At 42.0% G+C, this 24796-nt stretch overlaps 2 protein-coding genes and 2 long non-coding RNA genes across 5 annotated transcripts in view; 2 read left to right on the top strand and 2 right to left on the bottom strand.

The window, feature by feature from the left end:
* Nucleotides 1-5906, top strand: part of PIK3C2A (phosphatidylinositol-4-phosphate 3-kinase catalytic subunit type 2 alpha) — a 49843-nt gene extending 43937 nt beyond the window's left edge. For both annotated transcript variants that reach the window (XM_079965670.1, XM_079965669.1), the window contains exon 33: nt 2578-5906. In XM_079965670.1, the coding sequence (XP_079821796.1) occupies nt 2578-2760 (183 nt within the window). In that variant the 3' untranslated portion in view covers nt 2761-5906. The remainder of the gene's footprint in view (nt 1-2577) is intronic.
* On the bottom strand, nt 3441-8462 carry LOC307210902. The gene is made up of 2 exons (XR_013836206.1): nt 8119-8462; nt 3441-6539 (listed from the first exon to the last, which is right to left on the bottom strand). It is a non-coding gene; the product is annotated as an uncharacterized lncRNA (long non-coding RNA).
* Nucleotides 8463-8580: 118 nt separating this feature from the next.
* Nucleotides 8581-12499, top strand: RPS13 (ribosomal protein S13). The gene is made up of 6 exons (XM_079967018.1): nt 8581-8687; nt 9338-9386; nt 10596-10674; nt 11216-11385; nt 11588-11688; nt 12313-12499. Exons 1-6 carry the CDS (start codon nt 8665-8667, stop codon nt 12344-12346), a joined length of 456 nt encoding a protein of 151 aa, XP_079823144.1. The 5' UTR covers nt 8581-8664; the 3' UTR covers nt 12347-12499.
* Nucleotides 12500-20593: 8094 nt separating this feature from the next.
* LOC307214578 lies at nt 20594-23640 on the bottom strand. Its single transcript, XR_013838226.1, has 2 exons — nt 23590-23640; nt 20594-20811 (listed from the first exon to the last, which is right to left on the bottom strand). It is a non-coding gene; the product is annotated as an uncharacterized lncRNA (long non-coding RNA).
* Between the last annotated feature and the right edge of the window lie 1156 nt (nt 23641-24796).

Below are 24796 nucleotides of genomic sequence, written 5' to 3'. Positions count from 1 at the left end.
ACTTCATACTCATCGGTTCATAACCTTTTTTCTTTGACTTCCCCATACCTCCCCATCCCTGCATCCTTGTTTAATAATTCTTTAGCAACCCTTAAGTCCATTGTCTTAATTCCTTTTCGTAAATATTTCTTAAGTTTTTTTTTGTTTACTGCTGCAATTCTTTACTTCTTACCCCCTGACATCTTAACATTCCTCAATTTTACAATTATTTTTAAGATATATTTTGAAATTCTTCCAGTCCTCTTCCACTGTCTCTTTCCCCTGGTCCCGGATTCTGCCCGTCATCTCGGCCAGTCCCATAAAATCAATCACCTTTGTTTGCCATTCTTCCAGAGTAGGTAATTATACAAGCCTATTTTCAGTAGATCAAATCACTGAGGTCTTAAACTGTACACACTTGGAGGAGTTGGTAAGCTCAATTTCAGTTCACTGGTATTTACTTCTGAGTAGATACCCAAAAGGTTACAAAAGACTTGTGCAGGCAATCTGTTGATCCTTGTATGTCCCTCTTCCTCTCTCTATCCCTCCTGTCCCTGTACCCCAACAAATCTCTTCTGCCTAGGGGGTGGCAGACACTAGAAATACACCACTGCAACTGCATTTAAGCTAATATTTGTGAACAATCCTTGACAGCAGAGCAAATAGGTCAATGACTAATTGAAGAATTTTTCATCTAATATACCGTATTTTTCGCCCTATAGGACGCACTTTTTCCCCTCCAAAAATGAAGGGGAAATGTGTGTGCGTCCTATGGGGCGAATGCAGGCTTTCGCTGAAGCCTGGAGAGCGAGAGGGGTCGGTGCACACCGACCCCTCTCGCTCTCCAGGCTTCGCGGACCTCTCCGCAAGCCGTGGGAGCGCTCCCGCAGCTTGCGGAGAGTTGCCTGCGTGCTGAAGCTTGCGCGCGCTGAGTTCAGCGCGTCCAGGCTTCATGGACCTCTCCGCAAGCAGCGGGAGCGCTCCCGCTGCTTGCGGAGAGTTGCCTGCGTGCTGAAGCCTGCGGCGCTGAGCTCAGCGCGTCCAGGCTTCACGGACCTCTCCGCAAGCAGCAGGAGCGCTCCCGCTGCTTGCGGAGAGTTGCCTGCGTGCTGAAGCTTGCGCGCGCTGAGCTCAGCGCGTCCAGGCTTCGCGGACCTCTCCGCAAGCAGCGGGAGCCAGCGCTGGGCTCCCACAGCTTGCAGAGAGCTGCCTGTTTGGGGGCTGGGGTCGGGGGAAGCTCGGGCGGGCCTCCCCCGCCCCAGCCCCACGCCTGGGGGGGAAATAATTTTTTCCCCTTTATTTCCCCCCAAAAAAACTAGGTGCGCCTTATGGGACGGTGCGTCTTATAGGGCAAAAAATACGGTAGGTGGGTGGGTATAGGTGGACATCTAAATCCATATATTCACAGCTGAATGAAACATTCCAGATATATTTATGGATTAATCTAAGGGTGTGCCCACGATTACATATGTCCCCACATGACGATAATCTGTTGAGTGGGGATTTAAAATGAATGCAGACACTTGCTGTTGTAATACCAGGGGATGCAGATGGGAAGTGTGTGCATGGAAATCAGGGACATGTAACTATGTTGACATTGTCCCTTTCCAACTTTCATCACTAATTAAACTATTGCCCTTCAAAGGGTAGGTGCTAGTTCAGGGAGTGGAATGTTTTGAAACATAAATTAGTGAGCATATTCCAGTATTTAATAAAAGGATTTAAAAAAACAACCCAACACCATTCCCACTCTAAATAAATGAATGAATGGTCAAAAGAAATACAGCGGGATCCGTTCCAGAGCCCTGTTCGCATCCTGAAGCGAACGTAACACGCGTGCACGGGTCACATTTCGCTGCTTTTGCACATGCGCGCGACGTCATTTTGAGCGTCTGTGCATGCACGAGCGGCGAAACCTGGAAGTAACGCGCTCCATTTCTTCCGGATCGCCGCGGAGCGCAACCCGAAAATGCTTAACCGTATTCATCCCGAGGTATGACTGTACCTTAAAAACATACATTTGTGTTCAGGTACCAGCGGGTGGCGCTGTGGTCTAAACCACAGAGCCTAGGGCTTGCCAATCAGAAGGTCAGCGGTTTGAATCCCCGTGATGGGGTGAGCTCCCATTGCTCGGTCCCAGCTCCTACCCACCTAGCAGTTCGAAAGCACATCAAAGTGCAAGTAGATAAATAGGTACCACTCCGGTGGTAAGGTAAACGGCGTTTCCATGTGCTGCTCTGGTTCACCAGAAGCGGCTTAGTCATGCTGGCCACATGACCCAGAAGCTGTCTGCAGACAAACGCCTGCTCCTTCAGCCTATAGAGCGAGATGAGCGCACAACCCCAGAGTCTTCCGCGACTGGACCTAACGGTCAGGGGTACCTTTACCATTACCATATACCTATCTTCCATATGGCTGATTCAGGCAGGTTACCTCAGTCACCCAGCAAATGGTAATAAGCCTAAGAGTAGAAAATATTCTATACAGGGATCTGTCTTAGTCAGCATCAGTTTTTGTAACTTAATCCTGGATGTTTTGTAAATAAACTGTCTTGGCTTTCATTGTTTATGAATTACTGTGTGTGTGTTTTTTATATAGCTTGTATACAGTGGATATAGCAAAGAGACCCTAAAGCAAAGGGAACTTCAGCTAAGTGTACTCAGCGCTGAATCGCTGCGTGAGAACTTTTTCCTGGGCGGTGTCACACTCTCCTTAAAGGAATTTAACTTGAACAAGGAGACTGTCAACTGGTATCGACTTGCTGCTGTACCATATTTGTGAACCTGGCAGCTGAGAGAGGTGAAAATAAGAACAGAATTGAATAAACTCAACTTCACCCATATTTGGTCACTTTTTCCTACTTGAAGATAACTCACACACTTTAACATAAAACATGGCAACTTGGCAGATTGCTGTTGGACCAGCCTTCACAAAGTTTAAACTGGGCTTCTGGAAAACCAGCTCTGCTTCATGCTTTTACTGTAATAATATCCAAGCATTGCTGTAAATGAATTGTATAAATTTAATATCTGTGGATAATGAAGTTATAAACCTTGACTAGATGTTCCAAATTAAATCTAAGGGGTGTTTTTTTTTTTAATTAAAAAAATAGATTAGATTCAGTCACATTTGAATTGCTTGCCTGTTGATATATTGGAAGCTTGCTTTATGCTGCTGTTATCGGACACAGTACCATGTCAAAAAATATCAAAGTAAAAAAAAAAAGATTGCTCCTTGTCAGAAAAGAGTTAGTGGCTGTAGAAACTGTCAAAAGGGAGATTTAAACAGACAGCTAGTGAGCATTTGGACTCATTAAATCTCTTTGAGGCTATTATCAGAATGAGTGCCGGTAATGGAAGTAATAAACAATGGTGCCTTATTTTGTCATTCAGCTGCTGCTTATACCTCATTTCTGATAATTGTTTCTAAAACACTTTTTTATCCAGCTTTTTTTTTAAAAAAAAAGAATGAATGTTTGCTCACATGGTTTGCTATATAAATACTTCATTTAACATTCCTCCCCCCTTTTAAGTTTATTCAGCTTACTTAAATCAAACTCAGATGGCACCAAAATGTTAAACGCTTATCCAGTTGACTTTGATCATTTTTGTGCACCCTTAAGTTATACCTTGATAAACGGCCACATTAAGATATACATTGAAGCTATTTTATGCCATGGTTTGCTGCATAGCACATATATTTCCAGAAAGTAAATGTTATGGGTTATGCATTATTTGGTAGGGATTTGGGATTCCGTTTCCAGGTCACTTTAAAGTGCAGAAGAGCATAGTATCAGCTGCCGGTTGAGAATAAGTTGCACTAGAAACTTTGGGTGATGTGATTGGACACAATAACACTTTTTCAGTCTATGAGCGCTAAAAGAGTAATCCGAGCACCTTATTCACTCCAGTAGAAATTGACTTGCTAAAATGCGTGGAAGATGCTCTGCACCACCTTTTAGTGGATTGCACTCTGAATCCACTGATTTTAATTGTATTCTAGTTTTCTACATTTCTGTGATACTTAGGGATAGGTTGCTATAAATAAAATTTACTAACTGGTAAAACGAAGATTTTAAAAAGCTGATGTAGGAAGTGTTTAGATTGAACCATGGCCAATATCCAACATTCGTCATACTTTGAGTATGCCCAGTGAAATCAATGAACTCATAATTTAAGTCCATTAATTTTATTGGGTCTACTTTGAGCATGACCTAGTTGGATATCACTTGATACATTTAAAGCTAAAGCCCAAATACTTCTGAATAAAGCTGATCTCTCAACTGTCCGTAATAATGAGCTTAAAGCAAAATTATGCAATGATAAAGGAGGATAAAGTAGACAATGACAATCTTTATTTGCCGGGCAACTGAACTAAAATGTGATCTAATTTATTTACCCTAAAGCATAGTGAGGTCTCCATTTTCGGACCTAATATTAAAAAGTGCAAGGGAGAAATGGGAATAACATTTTGCTGCCTGAAATATTTGTGGTCCAATTGTACAATAAAACCTTGGAATATTTCTCAGTGTCAAAATTACATTGTGGCTAACAAAAGCTACTTGAGGTTTTAAAAGTCCTGGTTTTATTAGCTTTGAGTTCAGTATGTAAATAGTAACCTATATATAAACTAACTAGATTGTATTTCCTGCTCACTTGATGCTTTTTGAGATGCATTCCATTTCATCAATAGAACCACAACCAGACAGGAAAGTAGACTACTGTTTTTGTGAAACGTTCCATTAAATTACTGGAAGCAATATGTACTGCTTTTTTGCAGTCTGCTACTAGAGCACAGTATGTTACAGCACAAAACGCAACATTAAAAAGACTCTTGGCTGGATGCTGGTTAGAATATGTATGCTATCTAATGGTAGCATTTGCCAGTGTTTGTCCATGCCTGTGCCTTTGCCCACCTTCACCACTTTTCAAAATAAAGTACACGTTGGTAGATTCTTAAACTGTTCTTCATTTACCATTAAAAACTGTAGAGGAACAACATTAATTTTGCATCTCTTGAATTATTTATAGTGGTGTGATACACAACAGATGATTATCTTAGTTTGGTATACACAAAAGGGGAGGAGGGAATAATTGGGTTAACATTTAACACTTTCGTGTTTTTAAAATGTGGTCTTACTGGCATTTTATACATTGTTAATCAAAGAAAATCTTATGCAACATGTATGGACTGCAGCTAGAAAGAAAATTGTGTCTATGTACTTTTGAGGAAAACATCTTGCTGTAAGAAAAATGATCTCCACGTTTTCTGTACTAAATAACCTGGCTATGACTTTGCACTGAATTTTTTAAATAATACTGCTTTTTTATGATCTACACATATGTATGAAAGCTCAAGAGATCTTTGATATTTCTCTATTTTTAAAATTAAAATGGTGCAGAAATCTTAGTATGTTGCCTTAAAAACCTGATTGCTCTTTCTAGGATACTATACAGTGCAGCTTTCAAATTGAAGAAATTTTATTTCTGGTATTTGCCAAGTTAGGGGCACAGTATAATGCAGAGTTATGTATGCTTAAGCTCATTTACACCAATGGACTTAAGTCTGTTTGTTTTAGATTGTAGCCTATGCATGTTACATGGAGGAAAACCATTCAGGCAATATAGCACCATTCTCACAATCCATAGGAATTAATTTCCTTCTGTGCTTTGTACTCTCATACTGTGACTAAAAAAAAGTATGGCAAAGGTTCATAGATAATGAAATGCATTGGGAGCAAATGTAGAAGTTTGCCTTGAATTGTCTATTTATCTGTAAGAACCAAATACTTCAGTTATATTACACTGATAGCTAATAAGGATGTACAGTACAGTATTTCTATCGGTATCCTAACCCATAATATGTGGGTTAAATGTGACTCCATAACTGTCCTACAATTACATTAAACACTATTCTGGAATAAATAACGTATTGCCTCTTTTTCTACAAACACATTTATGTGTGCGTAGGGAAGTAGAAAAACAAACACAAGCTACAAAAATAATGTAGGTGCCTTGTAATAGATTTTACTGTTACCCATTCAATTAGCAAAGCCTAAATTCTCTGTTGTTTGCTATTAGCAAATTTCTATCTTTGGCTACTACTTGTGTCTGGTTTGAAGTGCAAAACTCAAAGCCACTGCATTTTCTGGAGTTGGTGGTTGTACAGCTCAGATAAATGAGGGCACCTTTAAAATTTCATGAGCTTAAGAGTGCACAGCTGCTATATTTTCCTTTTCTGCAGAAAATGTAGAACAGCATTTGGTCACATTTTAAAAATTACTACTGTATTTCTTTATTTCACTATACCTGGCTGAGTTTTGTGGCAACAGCACACAAAGCAAATACTCTTAGCGATTCACACAGTATGTTGGCTGGGTTTGCAAAACTTATGGTAGTTCTTTGAGTGGCTGGGATTTTATTTAAAACCATGCTGCCGTTGGGCTGAAATTGGATGTGGAAGGGGCTTCCTATCCTTTTTTCTTTGTGCTGTTTTCTGCTGAATAGCATCTCCACTCACTGCTTTTACTTCCTCAGTGGTTGTAAAAGTATAGCTGTTTCCTGCAGGAAAGGAAAATAGTCAAGAAAAACAGTTTCATGTCAAAAGTACATCACCTGAACATGCTCACATCTACCGAGCATAACAGCTGCCATTCACTAGAGTTTGCTTCTTTGTAATTGAATATGTAAAAAAATTAAAAAATTGATATCTCTATCTCTATTAAGACCTGGTCTTAATAGCGATATTGGATTCCTGTCTCATTACACATGCTAATCATCTGCATACTATCCCTTGCTTTTTCCTGTAGGACTAATTGCAGTCATTAACAGTCAACATTGATTCAGTTACAGATAGGTAGCCGTGTTGGTCTGCCATAGTCAAAACAAAATAAAGTAGCACCTTAAAGACCAACTAAGTTAGTTCTTGGTATGAGCTTTCATGTGCATGCACACTTCTTCAGGTATCTGAAGAAGTGTGCATGCACACGAAAGCTCATACCAAGAACTAACTTAGTTGGTCTTTAAGGTGCTACTGGAAGGAATTTTTTTATTTTGAGTCAACATTGAGTCAATCACCCATCTCCTCCTACCCTCCTGAGAAAAACCCCACTCCACCCTCCCACTATATAAGGGTCTGGTGACTTCTGTTTCAGTGTATCTGAATAATAATAATAATAATATTTTTATTTATATCCCGTCCAGCTGGCTGAGTTTCCCCAGCCACTCTGGGCAGCTTCCAATCAAGTGTTAAAAACAATACAGCATTAAATATTAAAAACTTCTCTAAACATGCACACGAAAGCTTATACCAAGAACAAACTTAGTTGGTCTCTAAGGTGCTACTGGACAGTTTTTTAATTTTTTTAATATATATTTCGACTGCGTCAGACCAACACGGCTACCTGCCTGCCTCTTTGTAATGTCAAACATAGTGCTTGATTGGACAAGCAGATGGTTTGAATGTTAAATATTATGGATTAGTAATTGCAGAAAACACCTTTTCCCTGTAACAACAGACATGGCCCAGCACATTCAGAGCTCAACACCTTTAGATCATAGCTGTCAACTTTTCCCTTTTCTTGCGAGGAATCCTATTTGGAATAAGGGAATTTCCCTTTTAAAAAAAGGAAAACGTTGACAGCTATGCTTTAGATGCAAGTTTATTTTAAAAGAAAAAATATGCAGTAGAGCATGAGATTCTTAATTTCTGGTTGTTGGCTCAAGCCCTGTGTTGGGCAAATAGAGCTAGGGGTTCCAATTTTACAATTCAATGAAAACAAAGACAGTACTGTACTGTGCATGGTAGTCCCTTCTGGAAACTACTGTAGGTGTCATGGTAATTGAAGTCAAGGGACTTATTACAACACTACACATCAGCGCTCTAGCTCAGGTCAAGCCAAGGAACTCAGTTACCCTGTTTTACTGTCTCCATATTTCAGGTGGAGGTGGAGGGTCTTATTAAAACATGGTTTCATAATATACAGAGAGAAAATACACACACACACACGGTGGGAAAATGTCACCTGAGGAAACGACTTCTGTGCCTGCCTTATTTGACCCGAAGAAGAACTGTCACCTCTGTAATCAACATTTGAGGAAAAACAATGTTCAATCTGAAATATAGACAGGGTATGCACACAGTATCCATATGAAGAAATAGACCTCTCGGACACTTTGGGTCTTCTATGGAACCTGTTGCCCCATCCCTGCAAAAACAGCATAGAAGCGATCGATCCTCTCTGAGGGTTAAAAAGAAGCGCCCTTGGTGAACTCTACGAAGAAGCCCCTGACCAGGGAGACTGTCATTTGTCACAGCAGTTTCTGATATTTCGCATTACTATGAAGTGCGCAATGAACCGTATCGATTGGTTTTGAGGAATCTGTTCTTAGTTTTGCTTATGTGCTACTGCGCTTTCGATATATAGCGATTGTAACGTTTTATGTCACTTATTTTGAATGCCATTTCCCGCGAGTGCAAATAGACCGGCTGCGCCGCCCCTCCACCTTGCTGCGAACTCTATGGTTCTAGCGAAGCAAAATGGACGTCTCCAAACAAAGCAGGAAAGCCGAGAGCGGCGGCGGCGGCGGCGGCCGAGCGCGCTGACGTCACTTCCGACTTTAGGAAAGGGTAGATCTGCACGGCCGCCTCGCTTTCCTCTTCCTTTTCGCCGCCGCCGCCGCCATCATGGGTCGCATGCACGCTCCTGGGTGAGTCGTCCGCGGAGCGGGGAAAGGAGGCGAGGGCCGGGACCCGAGAGGAGGGCGCTCTCTCTAACGCTCCTGGGGCCGGGGGGGAGCTGGTGGGGCCGGGCTATGGGCTGGCGGCGCGTTGCTTCGTGGCCCTTTTCTCGGAGGCCTCGAGGAGAGGAGCCGCCTTGTCTCCCGGGTGTCCATGGCCGGCCTCGGCCTCGCTGTTCCTGGCTGGCCATTAGCCTGGGGCTGGATCCTGGGGCTCATTGTGAATGGAGACTCAGGGTGGTTTTCATCCTGGGCTTCCCGACTTTCTCTCGGGGAGGCCTCTGGAGTCGGACCGCGGGAAACCGCCACGCTTGGAGACGTGGGCTCAGACTTGATGTAGTAAAAATGAAATCGTTGTGGGGAGTAGCTTTCCTCCCTCCCTCTTTATAAAACCAGAAAATAGTGGGGCTGTTGTAGTTCAAGAGTTTTTATTTTTCCATTGGTTTGACTGCGCACGGTACGGTCTTGGAAGCATCACGGATGGTCATAACATTTATGGGTTGCTGCTGCAGCAAGTTGGTGACTGTTGGGTATCAGATAATGAGCTCCTTGTCTGCCATGTTTCCAGAAATGCATGTTTAAAACTTTATACTCATTTCCTTTGGTTTCTTTTCCCACAGGAAGGGCCTGTCCCAGTCTGCCTTGCCCTATAGGCGAAGTGTGCCCACAGTAAGTAATACCTTCAGTTGTTTGTGATCCTGCTTTGGCTTAACAAATGTGGGGAATGTATTATGGTGTACAGTCAAATAATATTCAAGTGGGTTGCCATTGTAGAAAACTATTTTGGCCTACAGTGTATAGACTAAACAGTGATGCTATCATGCATTTGTCAAAGTGTCCTGTTTTCTAAAAGCTCTTAGTACAGCGAAGTACTCTCTAAAGTGCTGCAACACTTCTGTTCAGCAGGTAGTTAAATAATAGGCAAGCCTTTCTCAAATATTTATACTAATGAAGCACACTGAAATTTGTCTGTGGCTGCAACTGTATACATTCAATTTAGCGTGGCACTGGAAATGGTTTGAAAGGTAAGAACATAAGAAGAATCTGCTGGATCAGGTCAGTATCTTGTTCTCACAGTGGCCACCTAGAAGCCTGTGGGAAACCTGCAAGTAGGATCTGAGCACAATAGAGCTTTCTCTCCTGTAGTTTTTAGCAAGTGGTTTTCAGAAGCATGTTGCCTCTGACCATGACGGAGGAGCAAAATCATCATGGTTAGTAATCATTGATGGTCTTAGACAAATTTGTATAATGGCATTATGATACTGGCAGTTTTATTTTCAATTCCTTTCCTAATGATCCCTAACATGGTATTTGCCTTTTTCGCAGCTGCCACAAACTCAGTTACTCTCTTTATCAACCTGTTGACTATGACTGCAAAATTTCCTTCCTGGTCAGTCTCTGCTGGTTCAGACCCCATATATTGATACTCCTCCCCCCATACACACATGTGCCTCTTTATAGTTTTTCACAGTGAATTACATTTGTCACTTTACTAGTTTGGAGTAGTCCTTTTGGATCTCTTTACAATTTCTTATAGTGTTCCTGAACAAAAGTGATATACGTTTGTACATATGTACAATTTAAAAGCTAGCAATTAAAAAAAAATGCAACATAAAATGAATAAAACAGCATAGTAGCCACTGTGGGGTTACAATGCAACGCACCACTATTTTCTGAAAATAAATGCTACAAGGATATGCATTAAGATTTAGCAGAGAGGATTGTTTGAAAGACTCCTAGACAGTTGCATTTTCTAAAACTGCATTGATGTGATGTATTGCATGGTTAATGTAGTCCCAATTTGATTCTGGGTGTTAGTTTATACTACCAACATAAACTATGTGTGAACTAATCTGGCTCACAATTGAATTATTACAGTGGCTCAAACTTACTTCTGATGATGTCAAAGAACAGATCTACAAGTTGGCGAAGAAGGGCCTAACTCCCTCACAAATTGGTATGTTGAGCTAATGTACCACATTTGGCAGGTATTACTCCTGTTGGCTACATAGAGTTTTTACAGTTCTAGTTGTGTTGCTTGACTATTGCTAGTGGAGTGCTCAGATGTAGTGGTATAGCTGCATTTCTGTCTTGGGTTAAGCATATAAGTCTTAAATCATGTGTAATACATTGGATTGGAGCTGTGTGTGTGCGCGCGTGTGTGTGTTGCTAAATAAATATTTCAGCCCATTAAATTTCAAAGATTTATTTGGTTTCAGCCCTCAAATTCCATTGCTTCTAAAATTTCAAGGTGCTGTGTAGTCACTATTAGGTTGAGTTTATACTTGACACACCCATCAAGTACCTGTATTTCTGAGTGTGCATAGCACTGTTTTGCTCAGGTTGCTCTCTGTGATAATTGTTAGAAACCATTTTTTATTTCCATAAGAATAGTTTTCCCTTGTATTGACTAATAATTCCTTGGTAGAGTGAGCATTTCCAATCATAGCTGAGTTGGCTTGTATTTCTAAAAGTGTGTAATTATTTCTCTGTTTTAGGTGTGATCCTCAGGGACTCCCATGGTGTTGCCCAAGTTCGTTTTGTGACAGGCAACAAAATTCTAAGGATTCTTAAATCCAAAGGACTTGCCCCTGATCTTCCAGAAGACCTTTACCACTTGATCAAGAAGGCTGTGGCTGTCCGCAAGCATCTTGAGAGGAACCGGAAGGTAAGTAAGCTGGCCATACTCCATCCTCAAGATTATAAAATGGGACCTGCAGTTGTTCTAAGAACAATTGCAGGAGATCATGCCTCTAGGTTAGGGAAATCCTTTATGTAAGATTTCACTGAACATCCCCTTCCCCCAATTTCTAGTTAGTTTCTTTTGTTAAAAAGCAGTATTTATAAGAAAATTGGTTTTCCCTCCTTAGGATAAAGATGCCAAATTCCGTCTCATTTTGATTGAGAGCAGAATTCATAGGCTTGCTCGTTATTACAAGACCAAGAGGGTACTCCCACCTAATTGGAAGTAGTAAGTATAATTTGCTCTTGATCCTGGTGTAGAAATTTTCCATGAAGAAAAAAAAAAGTAGGCAGCAGGTTTCAGTTTCCTAACCTTATGACATTGCATGGGGGGTGGGGTTAGCACTTATGCAAGGAAAGCTGCTGTCATAATGTTCTAAACCTAAAATTTCTGTTACATCTGATTTGACAATAGGCTGGCGACCTATAGGCTCAGTTTTATTTTAAAGGGTAATGTAGCAATTAAATGCAATTGGGATATGCTTCTTTAAAAGAAGTCAGCTCTTTCCGGCCCATGTGAGTACTGTTGGCCTACAGGTGCTATATATGTAGTGCATCTATAATAGAATAACTTGTTAGAAATATGTGCTAATCCTGTTAACGGGTATACTAGGCTAGAGTTTCTCCGCAGTTCTTTAAGCATTCAGTTGCCTCATTTGCAGGTTGCTCACTGTGATGATTGTGTTCCAAACATTCGTAGTTTCCACCAGAAAGGTTTTTCCTTTGTGTTGGCTCAGCCCTTCCTTGGGTGTCTGAGTGAGCCGTTGGAATTGTCATAAAATTCCTAAATGCAGTCTTGTGGGTGTTGCACTTGCCACATCTTGACATCTCTCTTTTGCCTCCCTCTGTCTAGTGAATCATCCACAGCTTCTGCTCTCGTGGCGTAAGACCTGTTCTATTCACTGAGGGATCACATTGGTCATTTTTTGTGTCCCATGCAATGCCTCTTCAGAGAAGGATGCCGTAGAGCTGTCTTATTTAAAATTGGCAGAATAAGATGTTATCTTGACCATGTGAATAAAAATCTGTTTTTTCCACCAGATTTGTAAATATTTCTTAATGTAAAACTGCTTTTGTGCTGCAAATTAATTTACATGAGTTGTAAGTCAGTAGCAGATTGTGGGATGGGAGTGGGGAGGTGCTTACCTTACCTCCTGGCAGGTGAATCGCTGCAGCTTTCTGAGAGAAGCAAGATGGTGGTGATGCAAATGCACCAGCACAGCTAATGTGGTGGTGGTGGTGTATTTGCACCATGCTGTTCTCCCTGCCATGCCCTTGTTTTTTGGTAAATTGAGTATTAATGAAATTTTGAGACTTGAATGTAAAAACAACTAATAATGGCTTCCTTCTTGCAGTTGCCTATTTCCAAGGGTTGTGCAGTTTTCCTTAAACTGATGATAATATAAATCATTTCTTCACTGATGTATAACCAGTCTTAACAGTGAGTGGCATCCATTGGTGTCGTCCCCCTTGTGCAACAGGCTTCCATTTGAGCAATGGAACTTGCCTTTTCTCTCCATGCACCCTTTAAATCTACCTGCGGAGGGGTTGGGGGGACCCTCTGGAGCAGAGGGAGGAGGCACTGCAGGCTAAAAGGGAAAAAAGAAGTCACAGCTGCTGGTGCATTGTTGGAAATCACACCAGGACAGCACCTCGGGTGGCACAGTGCACCTGCCTGTTAACCAGAAAGTTGGTGGGCAGGATTCCTGCATTGCAGGGGCTTGGACTAGGTCCACTCTTCAAGTCTATGACTCAGTATGTTCAAAGAAGCACCCTTTATAAGAGGCCATTTTAACAAATATTTCAGTTCTTGGGGGGAAATGGCTACTTCAGGCTGAAAGGTGTTCTCCAAATAGATTCTGTATGACTTGATTTTGTAGGGCAACGCAAATCTTTTTCAACTTTGAATGAGGGGTTCCCTATTCAGATGTATGCCCAAGTCTTCCCTTTCTTCCATCCCTCCACCTTTTCCCCATTGTTAAAGGTAGCATGAGCCACTTGCAAGTTTTTTGTTCACTAATGAACATTTCCCCAACACTCATGCATTGCCAGAAGTATTACCATTTGAAACCAAGTCTTCATTACTTCAGCATCACTGTTCCCTGAGCTATTTTCATTACATTCTAGTTATGTTTTGCTTTAGGCAGCAAATGATACAAGCTTTATTTAAGACACCTAGTTAAGCAGCACACAAAAGATACGTATGCACCTCTGCTGTTGGCTGGTTCGGGAATGTTTTTGCATGGTACTGCAAAAGCATGCAACATTACACAAACATCTTTCAAGAACACTGGATCCAAACAGACGGGCAGGTTCTGAGAGCTTCCAGAGTGTCAAACATTTTGAGTTCTCCAAGAGGGGCCAGGGGAAATAAAAACACTATTGGAGTTAAAGCCGTATACGGTAGTTTGCATTGGTTTTCTATTTTTGAAGTGTTTTCTGCAGAGGAACAGAATGCTTGAATTTCCATTCACAAGCAGAATCTGACATGCATTGCATAGCATAAGAGCCTACTACACTAATCCAGCCCTCCGGCAGGGATTTAGTTTTTCCTCTGAAGCTTTCTGTTAGCTTTATGTGGCATAATGATGGCGTCTGAGCAGCAGAAGCACAGTGGGGTAGGCAGGGATTATTCTGTGTAGACTCTAGAACTGCAGTGTTAAATAAAGTATTACCAAAGAATGGAAAATTTTGATCTACAATACAAACACAGTGGTTAAGAGTTTGAATAGGACTGGGGAGACCAGCCATGAAGCTCACTGGCTAAGCTGACTGTAGGCCACTGACTGTAGGCCACTGACTACCAATAGGGTAGTTGGGAGGAAGGACCAATAACACCTTGAAATTCCTGAAAGAAAGTGTATAAAGAGAGGATGGTTTAATAAGCTATTCCCGAAGTAAATCGATTCACCATGCCATTTTTTAACTTTGATACTTCAACAAGTACCAACAAATAGTATGTGAATAAGCGGGTGCACAAAAGGCTTTGTTAACTTGCAAATTACCGTAGCTATTTTAAGGAACACAGGAAGCTGCCTTATACTACTGTATATTCTACGTTGGCTGGCACCAGAAGGAATCCATTCTCAGACCTTTTGTGCGTAAAAAGCATATGATTTATCTTGCTCCTAAAATATCCTGGACTGAAGAAGATTATTCATTATGCATTTCCAATAGTAAATCAGGTTTTAGGCTTCATCCCCCAGAAGAATGAACTACTTGTAAATGTTATCCTGTAAAAGAGGTTGCCTTTTTTACTTATTTCAAGGAGATGTAATTTCAGTAATAACAATCCCTTAGGAAACCCTTCAACTTTCTTGCGCCTTGAAAATGACATAACAGACATACCACCACAGATTTCCGTAGAAAAGTTGAGTATGTGCTTAAATTTTTCACAATGAATTTGTTGGCACTTAGTTTTGAGTGGAGTCTAATATTCATATTTTACAAACTAGGACAGGATTCCTGAGATACTGTACATTTAAATCAAGCCCAATGTTTCATGTTAACTCTGCTTTCTAGATGAGGTGGTGGGAGGGGCGGGAATTAGGTCTTGCCTGGAGTCCTCAAAATACTGCACTTTGAAGAAGAGCTTTCGGAGTTAATACGAATGGCAATAACACAGTCAAGCTTTTGATTCCATGCTTGTGCACGCAATAATCAAAAATACTGCAGAACATCTCTTGTGATCCAGGCGGAGGGGGAAAGCAAGATGACTGCCCTTTTATGCAGAGCCCATAAGCAGCTGTTGCTGTGAAGTATCAGCAGAGGTCCCTATGCTCCCAGCAGTGTTGTATGTTGACACTGGCCTGGCAACATTTTAGAATGCAGGTCATGTGATCAGCTTTTCTTCTGCAGCCAATGCTACCGCCTTAAGCTGCCAAGAAAAGTATTCAGAAAGCACTGCATTGTGTGTGTGTGTGTGTGTGTGTGTGTGTGTTTGCCAGATCAAAGTCCTTGTGCTAACTCAAAATGGCAAAACACGACTTCAGTGGCAAACCTGTGGCTGGTTTTTCTTTTTCCACTAATCTGAACTGCTGGTTTTATTTGTGCTCTGTTGCTGAACAGATCTTTAGAATTGCTCTAATTGCATTAATATAATACGCTATTAAAAGCTTGCTACAGCAGGTGTATCTTCTGGTGAACTGGGGACAGGTGTTTCACAAGGGATGCTGGTTTCAGGATTTTTATTTCAGGTTTTTTGAAACACGATCTGGCTAAGGCATTTTAATTCTTTGTAGTAAAACACACATTGCATTCCACAAATATGCAATGTGTGTACCTGTGTCTACAAACAGCTGAGCTGCAGTTATTCATCTGTAATGTTCAATGCATGTACAGTCTGTGTACAGCCATAGTTGAGCTGCATAATAAATGAGCAAGCACACAAAATGTGTAGTGACAAATTTACTTGTGTTCAGTGTAATATGTGAAATGTAAGGCTTATGGTGGTGGTGTTTTACAACTCACAAGGCTGGAAAACAACTTGTAATCAATAGCAGGCTTAAGTTATTTCGGGTTTTTTACTCCATTGGAATTTTTGAAAAGTAGCTTACATGTCACTATCTAGTTGGTGGGTGCCCACTGGGAACATCTTGCACAAGGGTGCCATATAACTTAGGGCTGTTTTCAGGGGGCCTAATCACACACATACACACACAATTCCCTGTTTTGTGAACAAGGAGCTACCAACATGTTTCAAGTGGCAAGGATGAACTGCCAGTGGCTAGGGAATTTAGTCCAGGGAAGCCCAGGGTGAAATCCCTTCCACAAACCTTACTCTGGAAGCCTTGTGTGCTTGTAGTGAGAATAAAAGTGAGCTGTTGTGAGGTGCTTTGAGGAAAAGTGAGATAGAAATTAAGTGAGTACATCACTACACCTTTAGATCTTCAGATGCAAGGGGGAGTGGAGAGCTATAAGTAGCCCCAGTGGCACTACTTACAGCCCAGGGCTCCACTTAGAAAAATGAACAGGAATACAGCAGGGCTGGCTTACTACCTTTTGAAGTTAAGTGTGGGGCCCCACATAACACCATTAAGTCCAAAGTCTAAAAATGTTAGCAAAGTCACTTAAATAACACAGATGGAGTCCAAAGAGAAACATGTTAATGAGAAAAGTGGTATGCAGCTTGAGGAGAAAGAAGCAAAAGAGGTTTTGTCCTTAGGTTAGGTCTTGGTGAGAACAGAGTTAATGTGCAGTGCAACTTAACATCCACCTTCCAGACCTACGCAGCCAATCAGAGCAGGCACCACCTCACCAGAGATATGCTAAGCAACACCTCCCCATGGGCAGTTGACTAACACGGAAAACAGAATTAACCGCATAAGTTACAAACAGAATGATCCCAGATGTTGCACTTTCAACAAATACCACCTTCCCCAATCCTGTGCCATTCATGTGTTTTGGACTACAACTCCCATCAGCCCTAGCCAGTGCCACTGTGCTTGTAGTCCAAAACATTTGGAGGGCACCAATCTGGAGAACATAATATTTCTCACAAGGAACCTGTTTTTAAATATGAACATAGAAAACCAGGCTAACTACCATATAAATGCTGCATAGGATCCTTAGCAGCTACACTTCAAGCTGCTTTGCCTATTAACAAGTGTTGTAGATCATTACCTGTCTCTCATTCATGCCCTGCTAAACAGCACAAAAATATAAAGCCACCTTATCCCCTGTCTTAAAGACACTTTTATCTCATCCTTACTCCAAAGAGATCACAACAGCATGCATGATTCTTCTCTCCTGCCCACCACAACAACCCTGTGAGGTAAACTAGGCTGAGAGAGATAGGGACTAGGCCAAGGTCACTTTGTGAAGTTCACACAGCTGAGTAGTAATTTGAACCTGTTTCTCCCAATTCATGTTGTCATCACAGCTCTAATCACTGAATCACACTAGCCCTCCATATTTTAACTCTCCCACCTCTAGAAATCATCAATCCTGCACTGGCTGTAACTATGTGTTAGTCATCTCAAGACTCCCAAGCTTACTGAAAGATTCTTTAATAGATAAAAAGAGGTGAGGTTGCACTTTACTTCCACTCAGATCAGGCAGGAAGCCTAACAGATCGATCACACATGATAGATGCTTCTGTCTCCTGCAATAAGCTCCAAAGACCTTAATGAAAAACTACACTTTTCAAGCAACTCAGTTGCATCTGGCTGCAGCCACTGTGTGCTTTGGGCATAAAGAAAGAGCAGTTTGACTTTTGCTCCCCCCACTCCCAATAAGAGCTGAGGTATTTCATGATGGTTAGTGGCTGTAATCAGTAACACCTTTAGTAATAAGCTGAGATCTAATCTTTACCTCAGCCACCATGCACATTTGTTCTTGAACATGTGACTATTTAGTAGTTCTCTCAGACACACAGGTAAAGACAGATGTCAGATAAAATTTCTTCAGTTTAATGTTGTTTCATTTATTTTACGACCACGAGCTAGGTTTAGTATTTGCTCCGTAATGATCCTGTCCTGCACTAGCTGGCTCATACACAATTCCCACCTGATGTCCAGATGAGGCTTCACCCTCCTACATAAACCTCCCAGAGGGTTTCCCTCCAAAACACAACAAACCTCTTAAAGAGATATCACCACAAGGGAGCATCTGTAGCACCTGTTTTCACTGACAGAGGAACTCAGTACTGGTAAAGGGATAACATGGATTTTCAGCTGCTGAAGATAGCCCTTTCTGGGGCTTGAAATTTGAGGGGCCCAGCTTTACTTCTGGGATCCTCTGAAAACTACAGAATCGCTTCTTCACCATTATTAAGAAAATACACTTAATAGTACCAGCATACATTATAAAGGCATGTGTTCAGGCAGATAACCACCGGTTCCTCACTCTGCTCTAAAGCAAGGATAACATCTTAAACTGAGAATGGGGAGGTGAGGCCAATCTGCTTGGAGTCTTGATCCTTCCAGGCCATAATTTCATCTCTGCCTTGCCCTTGAAGTTTGGCTGTGGAGAATCCATCGTCTTAAGCCAGCAGGTATATATTATCCTATTTCCTTTTATGCATGTTAATTGTATTATATACTATTTGAACTGAGACAGCAGATACAGCTAGTTTGGTTCCTAAAAAGAATCAATGGCGGAGCCTGGATTTTAATTCACGTGTGCATTACGAGTTGCTTGAGTTGCATGCCATGCTTCTGGTGAAGCAATTGTATGGTTAACCCTCCTCCCTTTCTCATGCCAGTTTGGTTGTGGGAATTTAGCCCTACGAGTGCAGTCATAGGAAAGAACACAGAAAGCTGCCTTATGCTGAGTCGCACACTGAGTTTAGCATCATCTTTCTAGGGTTTTAGAAAGGGATCTTTTCCAGGCCTACCTGGAAATCCTGGGAACTGGACCTGGGGTCTTTTGCATGCAAAGCACATATATTTCCACTCAGCCATAACCCTGCTGCCTATTACCTCAGGTATCGCTCAAATTGGCACCCAGGTCAAAATTCCAGCATATGGAAGGACTATGCCTCTCAGCTGAAGGTGTCTGTAGCAGCTTATCAGCAGGAGCAATACATCTCTGCCATCCTTTCCCTCAACAGAGAGCGCCATCTTTTTTGTGAGAGGCTCCTTAATGAGCTGCTTAGTCATTGGAGATAGCTTTTATACTGTTTGACCCACTGCAGAGGCCAAAAATCCAAGTGGAAGTAGGTCTAGACATATAAATACTTGGCAAAGGATAGGTGTTAGGAAAAAAGCAGCCCAATAAAAGACATGCATGGTAAGAGACCTCTGGTGCGCTGGCCCGTAAGTGCAGCTCTTGACAGGCAGCGAGCGGGTAATAAATGTGTTGGAGGTAGCCAAAGCTGCACATGGGTAATCAAGGATGACACACTCCCCGGTGAGCCAAGCTCCTACACACAAACTTAAGGCTTTTGCCACTTTGTCAGGAAAACAGGAGGTGCCTGCAGCTCCCATTGGTTTCGGTGAGATTTGTGGTTGCTCTAAAAGTCAGGCAAACCGGGTATGCAGTAGTATATGGTGGCTGAAAAGCTTTCTAGGCGGCTAGATTAATGAGTCCTGAAAAGAGCTTTTCAAAGAGTGCAAATTAAAGTTGAACTAAAAGAAACCATGGGAGCAGCACAAAGGCCAGGCATTTACAAACACAGTAATATCCTCCCACAGATTTCCTGAAGCAGCATGTTCTTACAGCACTGAATGTTCTAGAGTTCTTGGGGCCACTTTCCTCCAGCCTCGTGGCAAATCACAGGCTTGTTGATCACATAGAGTTGCGCTTACAGCTTCCATTTTATTACTGCGGTACAAAACGCTTTCACTACGATTTCCCCCCCTTTTTAATCTTACTACTTCTTGGGGGTGGAATTATTATTAACAATGGAAATAAGTGAGCTTAGAAAAGCTGCAAAGTGCTTATAGAAGCAGGGCATTTATTACCAACTAGTAATTTTATTCTGGTCTGATTCTCCAGCTCTCACTAGCTCCTAGTATAGCCATCTATGAAGGACAGATTGCTTTACATTGGAAATATATTTACATTTAATCATATGTATAAATGGGAGGAAGGCTTTTTAAAAACATGATTCTTTTATCTCAGGATATGATTTGTTTATTTACACTTAACAATACTAAGAGGTGTTATCTCAGGGTAACTAAATGATTTTTAATCCATTAGAAAGGAGGTAAATTGCATTTCATCTAGTGAAAACCTGTTGCACACTATTCCTGTCAGCCTGCTTATTTGATGGGTGAGTTTTGTTGCTTCAGGAACTGAAGAAACAAGCTTTCAGTTTTGAACCTAACATGCTGTTCCCTGCAGGTTAATAACCTCTGCATGGGCTCTGGCTAATCTTCTTCACTTGTTCAAATTGTCTCCCAGTTCTACCACACATGGTGATTTATTACAGTGGTTATAGTGACACAGTGCTGCTTTCAATCAAGATTGATTCTAGATCCCGCAATCCACCAGGGTGGGTGTGCTAACTTGCTACCTATTTAAAACCTTCCCCTTGATTAGGTTATCCATACCTTTACCTCCTTGCCCAATCCAGGTGAATGAAGAAGGAAGTGGTGATTGCCTACCCAATGTCATTGGGCAGGTGTGGCTACATCCTCCCCACTGCCTTCATCCGCTTTCAAATGGACAAACTGTGGGGTAATGCAGACTCAGTCTGAAAGGAGCTTTTATTTTTGGAACAAAACCAATTTCTCAGAAAATGCTTTTCAAGGGCAAACAATATGCAGTAGATCTAGGTTGTGTGTGGACTATGTAGAAAAAAGTCTCCATTGATTCTAGAATAAAATGTCGTGTGCATGCAGCCTCAGTTCTGCAAATAGAATGATTCCTTCTCTTCAGAGAAATGACTTCAATCCAGCACAGCTTGCTGCTTGAGGGAAGGGAGGGAGATATTTTTGTTAGCAACTGTGAACTGCCCTGATTTCTTTTTTTAATGAAGGGAGCTCTATAAATGGTTTAAATGAATAGAATTAAGTCAGATACACCCAGCTCACAATAAATGCATAGAAAAGGAATGTGAGCTCCTTGGAGAAAAAGGTGGGATATAAATGCAATAAATAAAATAAATAGGGAAACTATTCAGAAGTAGCCTCTGGGATCTTAACGACTGGTGTTCTCTCCCCACTCCTGCCGCCCCCAATCTGACTTCATATGCTATGTGGCTCAAACACAGAGCCATGGAACAATAAAGCTATTCAGTTCAAACCTAAGTCCAAATATTCTATTACCATAGAGCAGCCTGTTTATTTATTTAGCACCATCTATGTACATAGCACTTTATGAAGAACAGGTATGACAGGGTTATTCCAAAGGCTTACTATATAAAATAAGACACTAGGAAACAACATAAGAAAGGACACGGTTAGGCAGGGTAAGGATATGTGATTATTTCAGTTTTACATACTTTGGATCAGTTACAAAAAGGCACAGGGACTAGAGGTGATCCAAAAGTTTCTTGAAAAGGAAATAAGGGAGGTGATTCTGGAAGACAGTTCTAGGCAGCAAGGGGAAATGGATGGAATCGTTTCAGCAAGCAGGAGATGTTTGAATGGCTGAGGGTGGTAGAGCAGGATGAGCAAAGGTCACAGGTAGGGATGTGTTGGGAAACAAGCACAGAGCTCTTAAGGAAGGGCAAAGCCATGGAGGGTTTTAAAGGTGAAGATACAGAAACTTGTGTATGATCCAGGAGTGGACTGGAAGCCAGTGAAAGCATTTAAAGAGACAGGTCTGTTAAGAACCTAGATGCAGCACTGAGCAGGTGGGGCTTCCATCTTCACAACCTAGCCCAGACTATAAAGCTATGCCAGTTGCTCCAAGATGCTGCTGAGGCTACGTGCTCCTTCTGCCTCAGAGGTTGTGTATGGTCCACAACTAGCATCCTCTCTGAGGATCTGGCTGTGCTTTGCAGTTTCTTTCAGAGCCCCAGTCTTACTGATTGCATCTGACTTGGATCCTCACCTTCTTTTGGTGATGGATATCTCAGGCGGACGCAGGTGGCGCTGTGGGTTAAAGCCTCAGCGCCTAGGGCTTGCCGATCGAAAGGTCGGCGGTTCGAATCCCTGCGGCGGGGTGCGCTCCCGCTGCTCGGTCCCAGCGCCTGCCAACCTAGCAGTTCGAAAGCACCTCCGGGTGCAAGTAGATAAATAGGGACCGCTTACTAGCGGGAAGGTAAACGGCGTTTCCGTGTGCGGCTCTGGCTTTGGCCAGAGCAGCGATGTCACGCTGGCCACGTGACCCGGAAGTGTCTCCGGACAGCGCTGGCCCCTGGCCTCTTAAGTGAGATGGGCGCACAACCCCAGAGTCTGTCAAGACTGGCCCGTATGGGCAGGGGTACCTTTACCTTTACCTTTTATCTCAGGCGGACATTTTCAGTTTGAGCACACCCTAGGACATGTGAGTGTACTATACAGTGGTACCTCGGGTTAAGTTCTTAATTCGTTCCAGAGGTTTGTACTTAACTTGGAACTGTTCTTAACCTGAAGCATCACTTTAGCTAATGGGGCCTCCTGCTGCTGCCGTGCCACCAGAGCCCGATTTCTGTTCTTAGCCTGAAGCAAAGTTCTTAACCTGAAGCACTATTTCTGGGTTAGCGGAGCCTTTAACCTGAAGCGTATGTAACCTGAAGCGTATGTAACCCGAGGTACCACTATATTAGAAACTTCAATTATGCAGACATTAGCAGCTTGAAACACAGCAAGGTTGTTTCCGCCCTCTGCATTTCAAGTCACTTTTTAATGTTGCTATTCACCCCAGAGATGTCTTCACCCAAGGCCTATTATACCTGATTTGTTTCCCCATGCCAAACTTCAACTCACAGAAGTAGTCATCTGCACTTGCACAACTGCTGCCTCAAATGTACATACCTGAGCCTAACAGTGGCTTCTACTTTTTAATCAGATGAAAGCTTGTTTGGGTGAAAGGGCGTTAAACAGGAACATTTCTCAAGAATACCTGTGGATTGTGACTTAACGTCATGTGTACTTGACTTCAAACTCCAGTGGTGGGAGTGTGCTAGAGCCAGAGTAAGCTGCAATGTGTACACAGTCTTAGTATAACCAAAAGCCATGCCACTGAACTGATTTTTTAAAAAATATATGGACTCTAAATTACAGACTCAACTGTTTGAAGTGGTTTACTCATGCTGTCAGCAGCCACCAAGCTATCCAGGAATCCTTTCTAGGGATATATTACAAAGGTCAAAAATAAGACTCATTCAAGCATTATTTCTGTCGTTAAAGAAGATGCTATGGAACACTGAGTATGGAATAGAATAGCGAAGATCACTCACATAGGTCCAGGCCAGCTTTTAACCCAGATACTGAGATGAAGGTTATTTTGAGTTCAAATGCTGCTGTAGTAATGACAGTACAGCATGTATCTAACTATGTGGAAGGATCTAGACATGACTGCAGCAGACCTCTGAAATAGGACACACTCATGGATTGGGGCGGTAGGGTAGGTGATGTTAGACTTTTCCTTCAACCTGTAGAACTTATGCCTTCCAAAAATCAGCTTTGTGCAAGCAAATCAGGACAAATGCTGAATAAACACATGTGGAGTAGCTTTGGTGCAGTGGTGATTAGGATCTGGGCGACCAGGATTCAAATCCCCACACTGTCATGAAGTGACCTTTGGCCTAACCTACCTCACAGGGTTGTTGCAGAGATCTGTGTATGCCACCTTGTGCTCCTTGCGGGGGAAAGGCCGGATATAAATGCAATAAACAAAACAAAACAATGTATTATACTTATTAAAAAGATTGTGAAAATGCAAACAATTTGGGCTGAAGCAATTGTACTGACCTTCTGACTGAATTTGGAACACCTTGATGGGGAGTGGTGGAGAAGAGTCATGGGGTGACAACATGAAACAATCAAGGGGTGCTGCATTTGGGAACATCTGGTATTGCCATTTATTAGCAACCCCCAGTGGCTTGGCAGGAATTCCAAGCCAGCACCCAAATTCTTGAAATATCAGTTGTATTCACACATAGGCAGAAAACCTGAAGCGGTGCCTTTTGTCCTTGTGCTGGTCCACTCCTCACTTCTGCTGCATTACTGCTGCCATTGTTCTTGAATCTTGAGTAATGGGATAATCTACTTAGACTCATTTAGGTTTCACAGGCCATTGGGTACAGTACACTTAATAAGGAATTTGTGAGCTTTTCATGTCAACTCAGCTGTTTGCAGCCCTCCTTCAGTTGACTACTGTAGAGAATAAAGGAGACCTTCCAATGCATTTTACAACACAGTTGTTGCTCAAAAGCACTTGATACTTGTCAGTAAGCATTGTTTAAAGCAGCAGATTTTCCCCCTCCCCAGAGTTAATTAAAGTAATAAACTGGTTATGCATCTTGGCTGGTAAAATGTGATAACCTCATAACAGTTCCCAGAAGTAGGAAAAACTTGCCATTTGTCAGAAAAGGTCACCTTGTCCGCATGAGGCACAGGATAAGAAGTCATCAGTTTCAGTAAAAAAATAATGCAGTGCTCTTCTAGACAACAGGAGGTTGGCAATTCACATAAATGCATAGACAATTCAGGCTAACTAGTGGGCGTGGCTCCATTTTGAGTGTGGCAGTGATGGCCATTCACATCTGTGCAGCGCACATTTCTGAGACTAGAACCAACTTGCTGAACATTTCAGTACCACTGTCTTAACCTCTCTTGTCCTGCCATGTATCATTTGAATCCCTTGTTAGGTTTTTCCAAGTATCTGTGGTGTTTCTCCTTAAGCCTGTCAAACCATATTCAGTCCAAGCTATGAGCTTTCCAGATATTCTTACCTCACAGAAAAAGCTGCAGGGAATCAGAATGAGAACAACTATTTTAGGCTGATAAACACAACTGTTC

Source organism: Podarcis cretensis (genome assembly GCF_951804945.1).
Source record: "Podarcis cretensis genome assembly, chromosome: 1".
In the NCBI taxonomy this organism is placed as follows: domain Eukaryota; kingdom Metazoa; phylum Chordata; class Lepidosauria; order Squamata; family Lacertidae; genus Podarcis; species Podarcis cretensis.
Note: the sequence above shows the minus strand (reverse complement) of the source record. Positions and strands in the feature narration are given on the sequence as shown.

Coding starts and splice junctions, on each gene's coding strand:
- RPS13 (XM_079967018.1), top strand. CDS start 8,665: ATGGGTCGCATGCACGCTCCTGG. Junction 10,675..11,215: donor CCTAACTCCCTCACAAATTG/GTATGTTGAGCT, acceptor TCTCTGTTTTAG/GTGTGATCCTCAGGGACTCC. Junction 11,386..11,587: donor ATCTTGAGAGGAACCGGAAG/GTAAGTAAGCTG, acceptor TTCCCTCCTTAG/GATAAAGATGCCAAATTCCG.